We start from the raw sequence: 18,740 nt of genomic DNA on the forward strand, positions 1-18,740 counted from the left end.
TTGCTTTCCTGATTCACCTTAATCCATATTAAATCAGCTAAAGGTTCTATTGCTAAAACAAATAAATCTAGTGACAATAGACAATCTTGTTTACTTGATCTAGTTCAATCAAAAGATGTCAAAACCTGACCATTAGTCACTACTTTTGCAGTAGATTTCTTATATAACATTTTAACCCAATCTATAAACATTGATCCTAATTTACATTTCTCCAAAACTTTAAAAAGAGGAAATCCCATTCTAATTTATCAAATGTCTTCAGCATCTAAAGTGACTATGACACTCAGACCTCCCCTCTTTTGAACTAAATGTATTAAACTAATCAACCTCCCTACATTATCTGCAGATTTCTGATCCTTAACAAATCCAGTTTGATCCATATGTAGTTACTTTGGTAAATAGTTTTCCAATTTATTTGCTAACATTTTAGCTGCTATTTTATAATCAACATTTAGTAATGAAATTGGTCTATAAGGCACTGGTCTCATTAGATCTCTATCTTTCTTCAGTATTACTGTAATAATTGCAGTTGAAAAGGATTCCAGGAGAGAATGTACCTTCATAGCTTGATTTAACAATTCTATAAATAGAGGTATTAAAAGATCCTTAAATTTCTTATAAAATTCTACAGAGAATCCATCTTCTCCTGCTGATTTATTATTTTGTAATGAACTCATTACCTCACTAATTTTCTTTGCTGTAAATACTAAATTCAAATCTTTTTGTTCTGATTATTGAAACTAGGTAAAGTTATTTGAGATAAAAAGAAATAATTTTATTTTCATCATACATTGATTCTGATTGATAAAGTTCAGAATAAAATTCCTTAAATAGATCATTTATTGGTTGATATGTAATAAGAACCGAACTTTTAAAAAAAAACTGCATTAATCACTCTAGATGTCTGTCTGCTTTCATCTGCCATGCTAAAAATTTATGAGCCTTGTGACAGCTTTATATTATATATAAATATGTATTTTTTTTTAAAAAAGATAGATTGTTGGAGAGGGGGTGGTTAGTGTAGTTCACCACAAACAGACATAAACACTTCACAAAAGAGTTCTCATTTAAAATGTAAGAACTATGTATAATGAGAGACGTCATGTCCACAGTGACTTTACAACAACTTTGAAGAATGCCTGTGGAGAACTCAAAAGTAGGTGTTAATTGGACTGATGCTGTGGAGTAAATGAATTATTGTTTTGAAAGCAATGGATTTCCAGGCTCAAGAAATTGATTCCAGTGCCGCAATCTATCTGGTTGCAGTTTGCTGTTCTAAGAAGGTGATGTGGTTTTGCAAGCAGAGAGAGAAGACCAAACAGGCTTTCTCTGTGGGCGAGCGCGGGCGAGCGCGGGCGAGCGCGGGCGAGAGCGGGCGAGAGCGGGCGAGAGCGGGCGAGAGCGGGCGAGAGCGGGCGAGAGCAGGCGAGAGCAGGCGAGAGCGAATTCAGTTGAAGCTCTGCAGTGGTTTTTGGAAGATGCAGCATGACAAGCTGGCAGCTTGTTGAAGAATCCATTCTGGAAGGCAGGTTGTGAGTTCTGAGTTCAGCCTGGTGAAAACCCTTGTGGTCTTTACAAGAGAAAATGGCTGGCTAGAATGTTTCACCTGTATTAAGTGAAACAAGAGGATCTCTGGTGTGACATGGTTTATAATTTTGAAAACCCAAATGGGGCAGGTTTCTTCAGAAAGACACTGAAGTGACTGATGGCAGTAAATCAGTTTGTGTGTCCATCGAGCAACTAATCCCTTTCTGAAACCAACCAGAACCTTCCTGAGTGGTAACCATTTACCTTTTCACTGGAGCCTGGTGAAAATTCATAAATGTTAAATTCTGTGCACAGTATAAGAATTGCCTGATACCAGTGATGTGGTTTTGCAAGCAGAGAGAGAAGACCAAACAGGCTTTCTCTGTGTGCGAGAGCGGGCGAGAGTTAATAGTAATAAGTTAAAGTTTGATCCTGTTTTTATAAGGTCAAAGAAAATTAAAAGCAACTTTTAAGTAACCGTTTGTTTTGGTGAATTTCTATTGTTGCTGGGTTTTGCGTACTCTGGGCCCCCAACTTCCCTTTCTCTTAATTCATAATAGACTTTTTGTTCTTTGAATTCATTTTTCAGTTCTATATGTCTGAATAGTATTTTATTTAAGTTTTTTTATTAATTACTTTTTCTTTACTTCAGAAGTATTATTTTGTCAATCTTTTTCTAATTTACCTCTTGCTCTAATTGATTTGTCTCTGTTAGATATTCCTTTTTAATTTTAGCCTAATAACTTATTTGACTTCTTAATACTGTTTAAATGCATTCCAAATATCTTATCTATTGAATTAGAATTCATTTCTAAAAAGTGTTGGATTTGTTTTCTTATTAAAAAAAAAACAAATGTTAAAGGGCCTGGACAGAGTAGATGTGACAATAGGAGAGTGTAGGACAAGAGGCCACAATTTCAGGATAAACAGGGTTAATTTAAAACAGGAATGCAGAAAATATATTTAGCCAGGCATTAGTGAGTCTGTGGAACTTGTTGGCACAGGCGCCAGTGGAAGCGAGGTCATTGGGTGTATTTAAGACAGAAATTGACAGGTATTTGATTTATCAGGGCATCAAGAGTGCAGGGAGAAGGCAGAGAGACTGAGCGATAAGGATCAGCTTATAATTAAATGTTAGAGTAGACCCAACAGGCTGATTGCCCTACTTCTGCTCTTGCATCTTGTGATTAATTAAAGTATTAAATTTCATTTTTCTTTTAAGTAGTAGGGAGCTTAGAGCAACACAATATATTTCAAATGCATCAAATAAACTTGCCCAGTTATCCCTTGTTTTCACCTTTGTAATAACTACTTTCCATTATAGTCATTTGGATGCCAAGTGAATGTTGTTGTCAATGACTTTTTCAAGCAAATATGTACTAAAATTGAGTTTTCCAAAGTTTATTAAACAATATTAAACATTGTTAACATTAATGTTGTTAAATAGGTGAAAATATCAGAAGATTCTCTTACCATGCAGAAAACTAAACTCTCATCTCCCAAGCAAGTACAGAAAACTAGTTATGACCCTGAAGTAAACGTTACTAGGAGACAGCATAAAAATATTAAACAAAAAGTCATAGACAAGTGGCAAGCATAAACACATTTTAACCCCTACATCCTTATTATATTTCTACAATCCCACATTCATGCTTCCTCCCCATTCATACTTAGCTTAAGTGCTATTAAGTTGGTGTCAACCTTGACATTCAATTACACTACATAACCAAGTCCCCTACCATCAACATCTGGATATAATTATTCATTAGAAATTTAAATTTACAGCACCACAAATACTGCTCCAAGAGGTCAGAGGTTGTGTATCCCCTAGTTTGATTTACCTGGCAATTCTCCAAAATCTATTAATAATGTTCAAAGCACAAGTCAGAAGTGATACTTAACCAGAAGGTGGCCAAGTACACAACACAAAAATTTGGTTAATATTCAGACAAAACAGCCCATGACTACTTTAAACATCATGCCCATCTAATTAGCAATGCACCATAGCTAGTACTACTGCCATACCTCAACTTAAACCCAATTGAGTAACACTCAATCACAGATATGTCTGAGGTCACCATAAGGGCTTCTTAAAATATATATATAAAATTTACACTGGGACCGATGTTGGCAGATGTCAAATAGTGTTCTGTGCAGTCTCTTGTTTGCATGTTACCTCATTGGCTAAATTTTATGTGAAAATATACAGTGAATACAGTCCCTTAAAAACCCCCAAATCTAGATCTGGCAAAGAAAAGGCGTGCTATCAATTTGGAAAAGAAGCTAAAGGTGAAAAAGCAAAATAAAAGTGGTAAAACTGTAAATGTTACAGCATGTGACTTGGAATGGTCTCAGTATATTTCACCTATAATCGACTTATGCCCAAGTCGATTTGCATCCCACTTCCAGAGCATAACCAGACGCAAGTCAATACACAGCTGTACATACAAAATGGTGTGCCAAAGTTTATTCAATAATATCTCCCAAATTTGAACCTTCACCACAAAAAGCACAACTAGATGAAAACATCACCTCCACTTTCAAGATCGCTTCCAGTCAATGTTCTGAATTGAAAATGCAATTGTTATTCCTTTATCATGGCCATTTCCAAATTTCATAGCCAGTTGCAGTTCAAGAAAGCAGCTCGCTCACCATAACATTTCTTAACTGTCCTCTTAAGTGGCCAAGCAAATATTTAAGTTTAAGTAATTAGAGCTGTCTAATAAATAAGTACTTTGTCAGCAACACTCAATACATAAATCAATTAATGTGCACAAATACTCCAATTATGACCAAATAACCTACTAATCCTATATGTCTTTGGAAAGCGAGGTGAACTTTTTTCTGCCTCAAACAAGCATCACATGATATTTCCATATTTCTACATCAGAGAATTCACTTCAAGATAAAGTCAAATTTAATTTGGGAAAGTAATAGGGAATTAATTTTCTACCTGTAATTTCAAGGTATCATTAAAATGTATTTCAGTGAAAGATGCCAAATAGAGATAGAGACAGTGGAGCTTGGGAAGAGACAACAGAGACAAGTTGTATATCTTTACCTCTTATGGATGCCGTGTGACCTGATGAGTTCCCCAGCATTTTTGTGTTTTTACTGGTTTCTTTGTACCCACCTTGTACTTGGTCATTGTCCACTCCTCTTTCCAAGCCACACAATCATAGTGTCTGCAGACTTTTGTGTTTCACTCCACAGAGAAACAATAGTAGGGGCCAAGACAAGAGACATAATTTTCAGGGAGACCATGTGGTTGAAGAATGAGCAAAAGAAAAGATGTTAGAGAGGCAAAGAGACAAATGAGAGGAAAAATATTAATCTGTAATGACATCATTTTGTTCTTCAAAACTAATTATAAACAGTTCAACACAAAATAATTTACCCTTTCCTCCAGCATTCGAAGTTTTTTCTTCAAGAAAGAATTTTCACTCTCCGTTTGCTTTAATCGTTTTTTGATATCTTCGTAGGCTGTGACAAGTGCAAAGTGGGAACCAACAGATTCATCACCTGAAGAACCTGCAATAGGGCTATACCTCAAAGGTGTTGCTTCAGGACTTGCTTCTTCACGGTTCAAAATAGAAATATCATCTTCTGCACTTAGTGTTTCCATGCTTACAACTTCATAGACTCTCACCAATGTTGATAGAAACCTCAGCTCTCTTCTGCTGAGCAGTACAGGCTACTGGTCAATCAAAAATGTAAATATGTTGAAGATACCTCCTCACAAAAATCTTTGCATGTTCATGATTATTGTTTCAAGACAAATAAAACTCAACTCTTTGATCACTTATGTTGTTAAGCAAGTAATCAGTTCAATAATTTTCATCCCCCTTATAATTTCTTGCAAAACATTCTCTCTGCTGCAGAAGGGATATGTTCATTTTCAAAATAATCAGTGCCTGGAAATGAACACCTGGAGTCATGATGAAACCAGATATAATAATAGTCTTGAGGGAATGGAAAGATAGAGAGTGAAGAGATTTAGTTTATTTTAGCATTATATGCACAGGATCTACAAAGTGCTGCCTTGTTCTCCATATCTGCATTCAATTAAATATCATTTAATACCTTCTTATTTTCAACCTTAAATATGCTTCTTCCCCATTCATTCAGCACAAGTGTCATCAAGTTGGTGTCAACTTTAAGGTGACCCAATAGAACAATTTCTTAAGACAAGCTATCACATAATGATGTTCTCATGGCTTCTTTGATACCGATCATCCATCTTAGTTTCTTTCACTTTACCACTTCCTACTTTGTTTGCCTGTACCACATATCCAAAGCATGTCACATCTCTGCAACATATTTAAAAAGTTCAAACTCAGCAAGAAGTTGATTGGGCAATCAAGGTCAGGTGACCTAAGCATCACTGTAAAAGTGAGGGAGCAGTCAGGCTGTGACACAAGGGGCTTCGGCGAGAAGAAGCTGAGTCAAAATAAGAGCCACCCTATCCGAGGAACAAAAAGGATACAGCAAGTAGGCATAGGCAAATTTTTAATTTATCTTACATATTTTTTCCTCTAGTCATTGACAGTGGGAATGGAAGCCAAGGCAGGGGAGTGCTCCTCTTGCCAGCAGTATCCCTGACCACATCATCTGTGAGAAGTGAATCCAGCTGTAGCTACTTACAAATTGAGTGAAGGAATTGGAGCTGGATGAACTTCAGATCATTCGGGAAGCTGAGGGGGTTAATTGACAGGGGTTACAGGGATGCTATCACACCAAGGGTGAAATTATTTGGACTGATTAGGGATAGTTAACATGGCTTTGTGCCTGGTAGGTCGCATTTAACCAATTTGATAGTTTTTCGATGAGGTTACCAAGAAGGTTGATGAAGGAAAGGCTGTGGTCCATATCGACTTTAGTAAGGCCTTTGACAAAATTCCACATGGGAGATTAGTCAGGAAGGTTCAGACACCTGGTATTCATAGTAAGGCGGTAAACTGGATTTGACATTGGCTAAATGGAAGAAGCCAGAGAGTGGTTGTGATAATTGCTTCTTAGACTGAAGGCCTATGACTAGTGATGTGGATTGATTTATACTGTACCACAGATGTCCATGAAGAGCAGTTTAATCCAATTTCTGATTTCTTCCCCAAAGCCCATTTCAGAGAGCATGTCCATCATGTTGGTGCATGATATCTCTCCTGGTCCAAGCAGACCAGAGAGAGCCCTGTGTGTAGACAATGGTATTTCTGAGCAGCATGAGGCTGTCAGAGATTTTACGGCCTGGTTTGGTCTGGTGGATCACCTGTCCCAGGTCAGACTTGACTCGGATGGTGATAGCTTTGGACAGGATTTGTCGTCAATGTTTAACATTGATATTGGTTTCCAATTCCTGATATCCTCCATCTCCCGCTTCTTTTTGAAGATGAGGACGATGATGCCCTTTCACATGGAGTGTGACATGCTTCTGGCCAGGAGTATAGCACTGTAAACTTCCAGAAGGTCCAGAACTATGCAGTCCCACAGAATACAACTCGGCTGGTGAGCCATCACTTCCAGGAGTTTACTTAATCCAAAGAAACAGATGGAGTCCATCAGTTCCCCCGGGGTAATTGGCTGGTCTAGACTCTCCCACTTGCTGTCATCTAAGACCTCTATGATAGAGGACAGGAATTTCTGGGAGACCATTCTGTCTGTGCTTTCCTGTCATATAGATTGTTATAAAAGGATATGCTGATCCTCTGTATGTCCGTCTGTGAGCATGTGATTGGGCTGTTTTCTTCCTTAAGCTGTGGATCACAAAATTCTCTCTGTGAATCATTTGCAAGTGATTTGGTCACTTCCTCCAGTTCTCCGGGAAATTAAAAAAAAGTTTCTCCAACCTATGTATTCCTTCGTTAGTTCCTCTACGTTCTCTAGGGTCAGCAAGTAGGCATAGGCAAGGGCCTTCACATACATCTGCCCACCTTCTAGTCCTCCTGTAGGTGACAGGAGCAACGAAGGAGGCATTGGTCATAGGAAAACACTGGCAGTACGTTGGTGGTTCAGAAAATGATGGCCTTCAACACAAGGTGGAAGTCTATCAGAACTGTCTGATCTCAACCAGATGGGCTACGGCTGTGCTCCATTTGCAGGGTTGTTGGAGACATCGCTCAGTACAGAGGAGCTGTTCAATTTGCTGTCAGTACCGATGGATCGTCCAGCCGCATCGATGATGCAGTTGAAGTCACTGGCTAGAACAACTAGCCTGGATGTCAACAGCAATGGTGGGAACAGCTGGAAGATGGCCAGCCCCTCTCTCCACACAGTGAGGAACACACATTGATCAGCTCGAGTGGGGTATCATGGTTTGTTGGGCACACCACGAGGAGATGCCGCCCCCCCAGTTACCTCCTTAACCTAGATGATTACAAAGCTGCCTCCCCACTGCAAGGTATCCAGAATCCAGACCGGAGGTGCAACAATAGTTTGCCCCACTCCCCATACAGACAACCACTGGGGTCACCATCACAACCACCTCTAATAGTTCCGGAGGTGTGGTAGCCCACACTCTAGTATGAGAGTCATAATTACCTTGACTTTGGCAAATTATTGCAAGGCATTTACGCAGTGCAGAATGTGTTTGACACTCTGCACACTGCAGATTAAAATGGCATCCCTCATTGTGGTTTACTGGAGTCTCCAGTTTGCAATCCTTACAGTTCAATGTCAATTAGCCTGAGTCCTCATGCCCACAGCTTTGGTGAACTTCTCTTTGGGGGGGCAGAGGGGCGGAAGAAATCCATTTGTGCTGCCGTGTCTCTGTCTCCTGGCTGGCTTGTATTTCCCTTCTGCTGGAACTGTGGTGGGGTGGGGGGGGGGGGGGGGGGGAGGGAGGGAGGGGGTGCACAGCCTCTGCACTTCTCCCAGTCTCAAGCAGCTGAGGTGAGACAGTTTCTGCACTGATCTGGTCTCCCAGAATTTGCTGGGGGGGGGTTGGTGGAGGGTCACTGGGTGCTGTACATCCCACAATTGGACTTGCATGTAACCCACTGTCTTCCTTTCTTTCTCCTCCATCTTGGTGCTTGCTCTGGCTTCGGTAGAAACTCCTGCAGGCTTCACCTTCGGACAACGAAAGGTTGCGTGCTTCTGTTTGCACCTTGACCGTTTTCTTAGAACTGTTTGCAATGTTGGTTGCAAGTTTCTTTTGTGGGGCTTTTTGGGTTTTCTTTTTCTCCACAGCTCCTTCCTTCATCAATTCTGCCTCCTCAGGAGGGGCCTCTGGCCACACAGCTGAGGGTTGGAGGTGGATGTGCTTGGGGTCTCCTCGCTCCTCCTGGTAATCTATACAAGAGTCTCTGTTGCAGTTGAGGTTAAGGGAGTATGGACCTCACCGAGGATGACGATGTTGGCCATTTTTCTTCTTATTGCCTGTGCATAGGTGGCAGGACGCTTTCAACGTATTATCTTCCAGAATTTCCAACACTAATGTGTGATCCCGACGCCAAACATGTCTTCCTCTTTCTGCTACCCTCCGCTTTCCACAGGGACCACTCCCTCCAGGACTCTCTGGTACTCACATCCCTCCCCACTAATAGCCCACTCGGTACCTACCCCTGCGAATGCAGGAAATGCTACAATTGTGCCCACATCTTCTCCCTCACCACCATTCAGGGCTCCAAAAAGTATTTCCAGAGAAGCAACTGCTGTAGTCTCCTCTACATTAGAAAGACTGGATGCAGACTGGGAAATAATTTCAATGAGCATCTTTGCTCAGTCCACCGCAATAATGAGGACCTCCCTGACGCCAACCATTTAAATTCTACACCTCATTCCCACAATGACATCCATTCCCCAAACTGTAGCTACCTATACATTGGAGTACCAACACCTAATATTCAATCTGGGCACTTTTTGGCATGGACATCAAATACTTCATTTTCTGTTTGGTCCCTCTGCTGAGCTATCCCCTTCTCTATCACCTCAACTTTTTTCCCTTCTCCCCTCTCACCCATATCTTGCCTGTTGGCCAGAGCACCATCCTCAGCCCCTTTTCACCTCTCCTCGCCTTTTTATTCAGGCATCTGCCCATACCTTGATGAAGGGCTCAGCCCCAAATCCTTGGTTTCACCCCTTTGCTTCCTATTGACACTGCACGACCTGCTGAGTTTTTCCAGCATTTTTGTGTATTACACTACAATCACAGCATCTGCAGAATGTCCTGCTTAACCACTTAATGGCCCTTGTTATGTTCCCATCATGCCCTGCCATTCTTTTCAGCTTCACCAGATGCAAACCTTGCTGGCCAATCTTTCCTCATAAGTAACTCACTATGTCTTGTAAACCTTCTTTGCACAACTTCCAAAACAGTAACATCCTTAAGAGGATGTCCTTAAAATTGCATACAGTGCTCAAGATTCAGTCTCAAAGTATGGTTACAGTATGCTTCCTTACTCTCATATTCCAACTGTCTTGAAATTTCAGTCAACATCTTTCCTGATTGTCTGCTACACTTGTATGCTGCTGGATTTCTGAACTTCATTCAAGTGGATCCCAAAATTCCTTGAAGTTGTAGCTTCCTGCATGACCTCACATTTTCACACATTATAATGCAATTACCAACATTTTTACCCACTTGATTCATCTATCAATATTTCCCTGAAACCTCATTATATCCTCTTCACTGCACATCTCCCCTCTATTTTTATAATAGAGCAGAAAAGGTAGTTCCATTATTATCATGAAATACTACATTTAGAATGCAACAGACATGAAATTCTTCTTAACTTTTATCTACTGCTCCAGGACTCCACCAATCGTTGTTCCTCAGGCATCAACTGCGAAGGCTGTGGGTACATCTGGTCTGGGGTGGGAGTGCAGCTTTGGCCAGGGCTTCTTTGGTTTCCCCAAATGCACGTGCAGATTCGTTGTCCCAGGTCAGGTTGTCCTTCTTGCCGGACATCAGGATGAACAGAGGGCGCATCACTTGGGCAGCTGCTGGGATAAACCTGCGATAAAAGTTTATCATCCCCACGAACTCCTGCAGTCCTTTGGTTGTACTGGGCTTCAGGAAGCTGCGGATGGCCTCTACCTTGTCGGGCAGTGGTGTGGCCACGTCCTTTGTAATCCTGTGGCCCAGGAAGTCTATGGTGTTCAGGTCAAACTGGCATTTAGCCAGGTTGTTGGTGAGGCCGAACTCCTGCAGATGATTACAGAGATTTCAGAGGTGCTGAAGGTGTTCCTGTTGGCTTCTACTTGCCACGAAAATATTGTCAAGGTAGACGAAAGTGACATCCAGGTCTCGGCCCATGGTGTCCATCAGTTGTTGGAATGTCTGTGCCACATTTTTGAGTCCGAATGGCATCCTCAGAAACTCGAACGGCCCAAATGGAGTGATGATGGCCGTCTTAGGGATGTCATCAGGATGCAGCGTGATCTGGTGATATCTTCACACGAGGTCCACTTTTGAGAATATTGTTGCCCCGTGCAGGTTTGCCAGAATATCCAGGATGTGTGGCATGGGGTAACGGTCCGGGGAGGTGGCCTCGTTGAGCCGGCAATAGTCACCACATGGTCTCCAGCCCCTAGTTGGTTTAGGCATCACATGCAAGGGTGAGGCCCATGGGCTGTCTGACTGTTGAACAACACCCGAGCTTGCAGAACTCCTCCTTAGCCAGTCGGAGCTTCTCTTGGGGAAGTCATCTCGCCCTTGCGTGGAGAGGTGGGCCCTTGTTCAGGATGTGATGTTTGTCGCCGTGTCGAGGCATCTCCGCTGTGAACTAAGGGGAAAGGATTGCCGGGAATCCCGCTAGCATCTTGGAGCTGTGGACGGAATCCAGGTACATTGCCAGAAACCTAGCACCCCTCAGTGTGATGGTCTGGTAGGTCTCGGTGTGGATGAGTCGCTTACCCTAAGGTCCACTAGGAGGCTGTGGGCTCACAGGAAATCCACTCTCCCAAGCTATTTCAGAAGTCAGTCACCCAATAAAGTTGAAGTACATCAGCCAACAACATGACATTTCAAGTTTAGAACTCCCTCATTAATTGTACCAATTTATGGAAAGAATTTAGTCCTCCCCATTATGCACATTGCAACATAGAAAACTTGCAAAGTATGAACTCTGGTCCTTTTGTACCTGCAGCAAATCCACTCAAACCACATACCACTTTCAAGTTTCTCGCTTCGGTGTCTACAAAAACATCTCCAAAACAATCAAATGTCCAATAATAAAATTATAAACTTAGAAAGACTATTATTTTAGTTCTGATCGAGAAGCTGGAACTTCAACTTTGCAAATTTGTTATCACAGGCAACTAACTTGAGGGTGTGTCCATTGACAGCAGAGATTGTAGTTCTGAACAGTCAAAATCAGATTAAACTCCTGAACAACAACATATTACCCACATTATAGGGAAAGGTTATATAGGATAGGACTTCAATCCCTGGAGCATTGGAGAATAAGGGGAAATTAGATAGAGGTATAAAAATTATGTGAGCTATAGATAGAAATAAACGCTGGCAGGCTTTTTCCTCTGAGGTTCAGTGAGACAAGAACTGGAGAACATTGGTTAAAGGTGAAATGTTCAAAGGGCATATTAGAGGGAATTTCTTCACAAAGGGAGTGATGATTGTGCAACAAGCTGCTAGCCAAAATGGTGAATGTAGGCTTTCTTTTGACATTTAAGAACAAAAATGTATAGGTACATGGATGAGAGGGATAGCAAGGGATATGATTCTAGTGCAGGCCAATGGGACTAGGCAGAATAATGGTTTGGTATGGACTAAATGTGCCAAAGTACTGTTGTGTACTATAGTTATATATCATGTGGGTTTTCCAAACGATCAAAATTTTAACAGGATGTAAAAAAACCTAAAGCGTCACTTATCTCTATAAGATATGCTGCCTCTTCCCATTGAGTGTTTCCAGCTTTTACTTTGGAACGCCCCAAAAGGAGTACAAGTTGATTCCAGAGAAAATTCTAAACGCGAGTTCAATAATTATTTAAAGTCAAGGAAGATGAGTGACTGATAAAATGCAGGGATACACACGTCAAATCTTTCAAACGACCAGAGATACAGTGGATTGATTGAATAACCTCCTTCAATGCCAATCTACAATTTATGAAAGAATTATTATTTTTAAATCTGTGCTGTCCAAGTCGCTTATAATTTACAAAGACTTCCAGTGAACAAACCTTTGGGCATGAAGTGTATTTGTTGGTGCCCGAGAGTCAGATGCTCAAAGACACTTCATCGGGCACCAAGTCGGGGCACGAACTTCAAACCTCTGGCCAAGTTTCGTCGATCTCACTTTCACTTACCCGCTTTGTCTGGTGTCCCTTGTGACTGGACTCCCACTACCTACTCTTCTGAACTGACTCAGCACACAACCAACTATCGTCCATTTCTGGACCAACCCCTCTTGCGCCTTTCACCTTCCTGGTCACGGCAACATAGACAGGCACGTGATCATTCGCCAGCTGCCGCCACGCAGGCGCGGTGACGTGACGAGACGGCGTGACGCGAGGTCCACAAATCCGGTCCTGCCCGGTCGCAAAGTCGGGGGATGCTGACGATGGGATTTCATTTTCGTTGCCATGGCATTGAAAACTGCCTTCAACCAAGGCAAGCGGGATTGTGAACTTCACAAGTGGCCCTGTATGTTTCCCGCTGATGTTTTGCAGGGCGACTTGGAAAATTCAATCATTCATCGGCATAGTTTATTGTTTCAAGATGGATGTGTTTTTTTTAATTACAAAGTGGGCCCAATGAACAACCACGTCTGGAAAGTCACATGAGGAAATGCGCCTCAGTCGCTTCTTCATTCCAATTCTTACATCATCAACTTTTATTATCGTGGAGCTTGAGGGCGATTTACAGGAAGGTCATGAAATAAAACTGAAGAGAAAATCCACCAGTGTTGGAATCTAAAGTAAACAACGAGAGGTCTGATAAAGGCAGGCGAGCATCTGTCTTTGGAGCTGCACTGCCCAAAAGTGCTGCAGCCACGCCGCAGCCACAGAAAGCACAAGGCGGTTGACATGTCGTGCTGAGCCCATCTGCAGACAACTCCTTAATCTGATCGTGTGCAACCTGTCCTCGTTAACATTTGCCCCAAAAGGAGGGAGTGGGAGATGAGTTCATTGCCGTACACATAACTGATGTACCATCAATAATCACAAAAGGCTGATGTTGTGAAAAGACAGGAACGACTTACAACCTCATCGACTTATAGAAGCAAAGAGAAAGGGGAACATGCAAGGGGCTATAGGTAGAAACATCGTCTTGGAAGGCGTGTCCAGCCAGTCGGACACGGGGGTGTGGTTGGTGAACATTCACCCCTCCTTTTTAAAAAGACCAGAATGAGAAAAAAGGAGATGAAAAAAGGACATACATTTTACAGATTAAGTCTATCGGGGGTCTCCTCTGCCACAGCGAGTGACGTGGGCGGCCATTGTATCGTACTGAGCAGCTTGTGGGGATCTGTTAACCGTTTGTGGCAGGGTGGGGACAGTTGGGGGCGGGGGGGGGGGGTGGTACACTGTTGGTGACAACAATGGCCTGGAGTAAGGGGTGGTCAGCTGCAGGCTCTTGGACCCCTAAGGTTGAAGTGGGGATGGATTGCCTGTTGAAAGTCAATGGTGGTTGGGGAAGCCCCCAATGGAGCAGGGTCCCAGATCAAGACTATGTCTTCACGCCTGTCAGGGAAAGCAACATAGGTATACTGGGGGTTCGCATGGAGAGAGCAGACCATCATGAGCAGCGGGTCAGATTTAGATTGCCTGTTGTGCTTCCATAGCAGGATTGGTCCAGGGGGAAGCCAGGTGGGCAGCGTAGACCCTGATGCAGACTTCAGAGGGAAAACAAACATACATTTGTGAGGAGTGTTGTTGGTGGCTGTACTTATGAGTGACTGGACGGAGTGAAGTGTCTGGGAGGACTTCTTGCCATTGTGAGACAGCTAGACCCCGTGACCTCAGTGCAAGGAGGATGGTCTTCCATATTGTGGCATTTTCCCTTTTCTACTTGCCTGTTACTCCTAGGATTGTAGCTGGTGGTCCTGCTCATGGTAATGAGGTACTGCCGCAACTCATCAATGATGCACCACGATCACTGTGGATGAAGCCAGGGTACCCAAAGAGAGTGAAGATATTCCGGAGGGCCTTGATGACTGTGACCATGGTCATATCCAGGCAAGGTATGGCAAAGAGGAAACGGGAGTATTAATTGATGATGGTAAGGAAGTAGACATTCCAGTTGGAGGAGGGAAGGGTCCCTTGAAATCAATGCTGAGGTGTTTGAAGGAGTAGCCTTGATCCTATGGGCTTTGTCCGGCCAGTAGAACTGGGGTTGGCATTCAGCATAGACATGACAGTTTTTACTCACATTCTGGACTTCCTCAACAGAGTATGGTAGATTCCGAGATTTGATAAAATAGAAAAAGCGAGCAACTCCGGGGTGGCAAAGGTCATTGTGGAGAGCCTGCAATCTGTCCATTTGAACACTAGCACACATTCCTTGGGAAAGAGCATCTGGGGGCTTGTTAGAATTGCCAGGCTGGTAGAGAATGTCATAGTTGTAAGTGGACAGTTCGATTCTCCACCTGAGGATCTTATCATTCTTGATTTCGCCCCTTTGGTTGTTATTAAACATGAATGCTACCGCTCGTTAACCTGTGAGGAGGGTGAACCGCCTCCTTGCGAGATAGTGCCTTCAGTGGTGTACAGCCTCCATGATGGCCTGGGCCTCCTTCTTACTGGAGGAATGATGAATTTCATGGCCTTGGAGGGTTTGTGAGAAAAAGGCAACCGCTTGATTGAGTGTGGCAGCCAAGGCAAAGTCTGACATGCCACTCTCCATGGGGAATGGTGTGGACTCGTCAATGGCATGCATGATTGCCTTAGTGATGGCATCTTAGATGCTGTTGAAGGCTGCTTGGGCTTCTGCTGACAGGGGAAACATAGTTGTTTTGACTATTGGGTAAATCTTGTCAGCATAGTTGGGAACCTATTGATTGTAGTATGAAAACAATCTGAGGCATCTCTTCAGAGCTTTGAAAGTATGTGAGAGGGGCTCCATCAGCGGGTACATGCAGTCCGGGACAGGGCCAATGATGCTGTTCTTAACCATGCAGCCAAGTATGGCTAGTGTTGCTGTCCGGAACACACATTTATCCTTGTTATAAGTGAGGTTCACCCATTTAGCTGCCTGGAGGAACTTCCGGAGGTTTACATTATGATCTTACAGGTCATGGCCTCAGATAGTAACATTATTTAGATATGGGAAGGTGGCCTGTAGGTTGTAGCAGTCTACCATGCAGCCCATCTCCTGTTGGAAAATGGAAACCCTGTTTGTGATGCCAAAAAGGACCAGGAGAAGGTGGTAGAGGTGGGCATCCGCCTCAAATGCTGTATACTGACAATTTTCTGGGTGGATCAGGACCTGATGATACGCTGACTTCAGGTCATTTGTGGTGAATACCCAATATTGTGCAATCTGGTTGACCATATCAGATATGTGGGGAAGGGGGCAAGCGTCGAGCTGCAAAAACCAGTTGATGGTCTGGCTGTAGTCAATGACCATCCTATTCCTATCCCCATTATTCACCACGACCACCTGGGCTCTCCAAGGGCAATTACTAGCCTCGATGATATCCTCGCCCAATAAGCGCTGAACCTCCACCTTAATGAATGCTCTGTCAGCCCAGTACCATCTACTGCTGGCCATCAGCTTGTAATTGGGGGTGTGGTTGGTGAAAAGCAGAGGGGGGGGTCAACTTTGAGGGTCAAGAGTCCATATGTAGTCTGCAGGGGGCCGTCTGGGAACTGTTTGGGGGGGGGGCGAAATAAGGGCCCATCAAATTGCAGAGTAATTTTCTGAAGTTGGCACTGGAAATCCAGCCCCAGTAGCTAGGGGGCACAGAGTTGTGGCATAACAATCAGTCTGACGTGTTTGTACACTACGCCTCTGGATTCACTACACATGAACCTGGCGAGTTCGTGCGGAGCCCCCTGTTTCAGGGTGGTGGAAACCAGTATGGATTCATTGACCAAGACTGATGGCTGCCCTTGGCCCTAAGATGGCCGGCCTTGATCCCTTGAAGTATTGTATACCTGGGAAGATGGCATTTGGCGGGCAGACCAAAATGGCGGTTGGCAAGATTTGCACAATGTCACAGGAGTGCAGGGAAGGCAGTGTTTTGGACTGAGAAATTTTGCCGTAATGCCTCTTTTTCCAGCACCTGGAGCACACTGTATCTTCAGCAGGGCAGCATTTCCTCGGATACTGAACCTGCCTGCAAAAGTAGCACTTGGTGATATCTCCCACAATGGCGGCTGAGGTCAGATCACCAGAGTAGTGGGACAGTGTAGGGGGATGACACCCCATCCCAGAATAGTGGCACCCAAGCGGCTGGGTAGTCATCTGAGTTCTAGGGGCCATCTCCAGTGTCTCTTTAAGTCAACCGCCATTTGCAAATGGAGAACATTTTGCTCCAATATGTACTCGGAACAGATAACAGCCACATAAGCGTCTCTGATGAGATCCTCTGTGTTCTGGGCAGCTGAGACTGCCTTACAGTCGCACACACTACACAGGATCCAAAGGGCCTGCAGATACTTGGCACTTTACTCACTAAGTTGTTGTTTTCTAGTGGCCATGAGATGCCTGGCATAGACCATTACCCTTCCTGCAATACTAGGCCTTGAGGTCTCCATAGCTGTTTGGTACAAGCTGGTGTCACTGATCAACAGGAACACTTGGGGCCTGACATGTGAGAGGAGTAGTCTTGGTTAGCATCTATGGTAATGGCATCGGCAGCCACCGCCAAGAAAATTTTGAAGCAGCATAGCCACAGTTCGAACACGTCAGGGCATCCGGAAACCAGGGGTTGATGTCGAGCTTCTCCAGTTTCAGGTACTGTTTCATGCTTTTTAAAAAAATTTTAGTTAATAAAACTGATGTACTATCAATAATCACAAACGGCTGATATTGTGAAACTATCAGGCTTTTGTTAACTAAAGACTGGAACTACCTACAATCTCATCAACTGATCGAAGCAAAGAGAAAGGGGAACATGCAAGGGGCTATGGGTAGGATCAGTGTCGAGAGACGTGTCCAGCCGGCAGCAGCCAATCATGGCACAACAGTGGTTTACCACAACAATAAAGTACAAATGCTCTGAAATTCTCCTTGTTTGCTGCAGCGACACTGGTACTTTAATAAAAATATTGTTTATTATTTTATCACACAAGGGAGAATAGTTTCAATTGCTGCACAAAATATGTTACAATGTTGCAGATTGATCTTTGCTTCCAGAGGCGTGTTCTGGTTAGGCTAGTACAGGAAGGACCAAGAGATTAGAAGAAAGTTGGTTCAAGATCCTAATAGCTGTTGGGGGTAGGGAAACTGTTCTTTTCTCCACATGTGCTAGACTTTTTAAAATTTTTTTTATTTTTCACACTATAAACCACATTGATCAAGATACATACTTTTTCCTTTTCAAATACATACAGTGTCGTTTTCTCCCCCCCACTCCCTCTTTCCCTCCCACCCTCCCTACCTCCCCTCCCATTCATTTAAAGTTCAGAATCTAAGATTAGAAAAAATAACATATAATTTAAGAAATAATATTACAATATTTGAACAAATATGGGAGCCATACATGAAACATAATAGAGAAAACCTACCGGGGATATCTACCACCTAAAATGACAGAAGGAGAAGAGAATGAAAAGAACTGACTCAGTGGAATTTCTTGTTTATTTTTATTGAGTGACAACATTGTTTGACACGTGCTAGACTTCAGGCTTTATGACACAAATGGTCACTGCTTAGAGAGCCATTTCAAAAAAGAAACAATGCAGTGCTGTACATCTCTTCAGGTAATTACAAAGCCAAAGATCCTTATTGCAGTTAATAACTTTTAGGTCTTACATATTAGCTTTATTAGCTTTTCAATTTGTTAACAGTTACTTATGTAACTGTCCATACTATGTTATTGAATTGTACCCTTTTTGTTTGTATGTTCTTTATTAAAATCAATAAAAATATTTGAAAAGAAAGTTACTTACTTTATGAAGCCAGTCATGCCTTGTATTTCTTAACTATTCACACTTAAAAGATCAAAAGGGATTTGATATTTGATACTGCACAATGCTAACTGCAAATGATGAGCCCTATAAGGCACTCCATAAAAGTTGTGAATACTGGTGTGATGACAAAGATTAAAGTCATTAATTTCAAACAAAATTACAGGAATATAATTTCATAA

General features: G+C 42.7%; 1 protein-coding gene and 1 long non-coding RNA gene across 4 annotated transcripts in view; one reads left to right on the top strand and one right to left on the bottom strand.

Moving 5' to 3' along the window:
• The window catches only part of azi2 (5-azacytidine induced 2), a 98,982-nt gene extending 85,901 nt beyond the window's left edge, over positions 1 to 13,081 (bottom strand). The window contains exons 1-2 of one of the 3 annotated variants that reach the window (XM_069914032.1): positions 12,790 to 13,081; positions 4,925 to 5,221 (exon numbers count right to left, since the gene is read on the bottom strand). In XM_069914032.1, the coding sequence (XP_069770133.1) occupies positions 4,925 to 5,152 (228 nt within the window). In that variant the 5' untranslated portion in view covers positions 5,153 to 5,221; positions 12,790 to 13,081. Of the gene's footprint in view, positions 1 to 4,924; positions 5,225 to 12,663; positions 12,768 to 12,789 lie in introns of those variants that run through there. The other 2 variants (XM_069914031.1, XM_069914034.1) reach the window with 2 other exon arrangements.
• Positions 13,082 to 13,981: 900 nt separating this feature from the next.
• On the top strand, positions 13,982 to 18,531 carry LOC138751584 (uncharacterized). Its single transcript, XR_011350069.1, has 2 exons — positions 13,982 to 14,666; positions 17,121 to 18,531. It is a non-coding gene; the product is annotated as an uncharacterized lncRNA (long non-coding RNA).
• Positions 18,532 to 18,740: the final 209 nt, after the last annotated feature.

This window comes from Narcine bancroftii, chromosome 1 (genome assembly GCF_036971445.1).
Source record: "Narcine bancroftii isolate sNarBan1 chromosome 1, sNarBan1.hap1, whole genome shotgun sequence".
In the NCBI taxonomy this organism is placed as follows: domain Eukaryota; kingdom Metazoa; phylum Chordata; class Chondrichthyes; order Torpediniformes; family Narcinidae; genus Narcine; species Narcine bancroftii.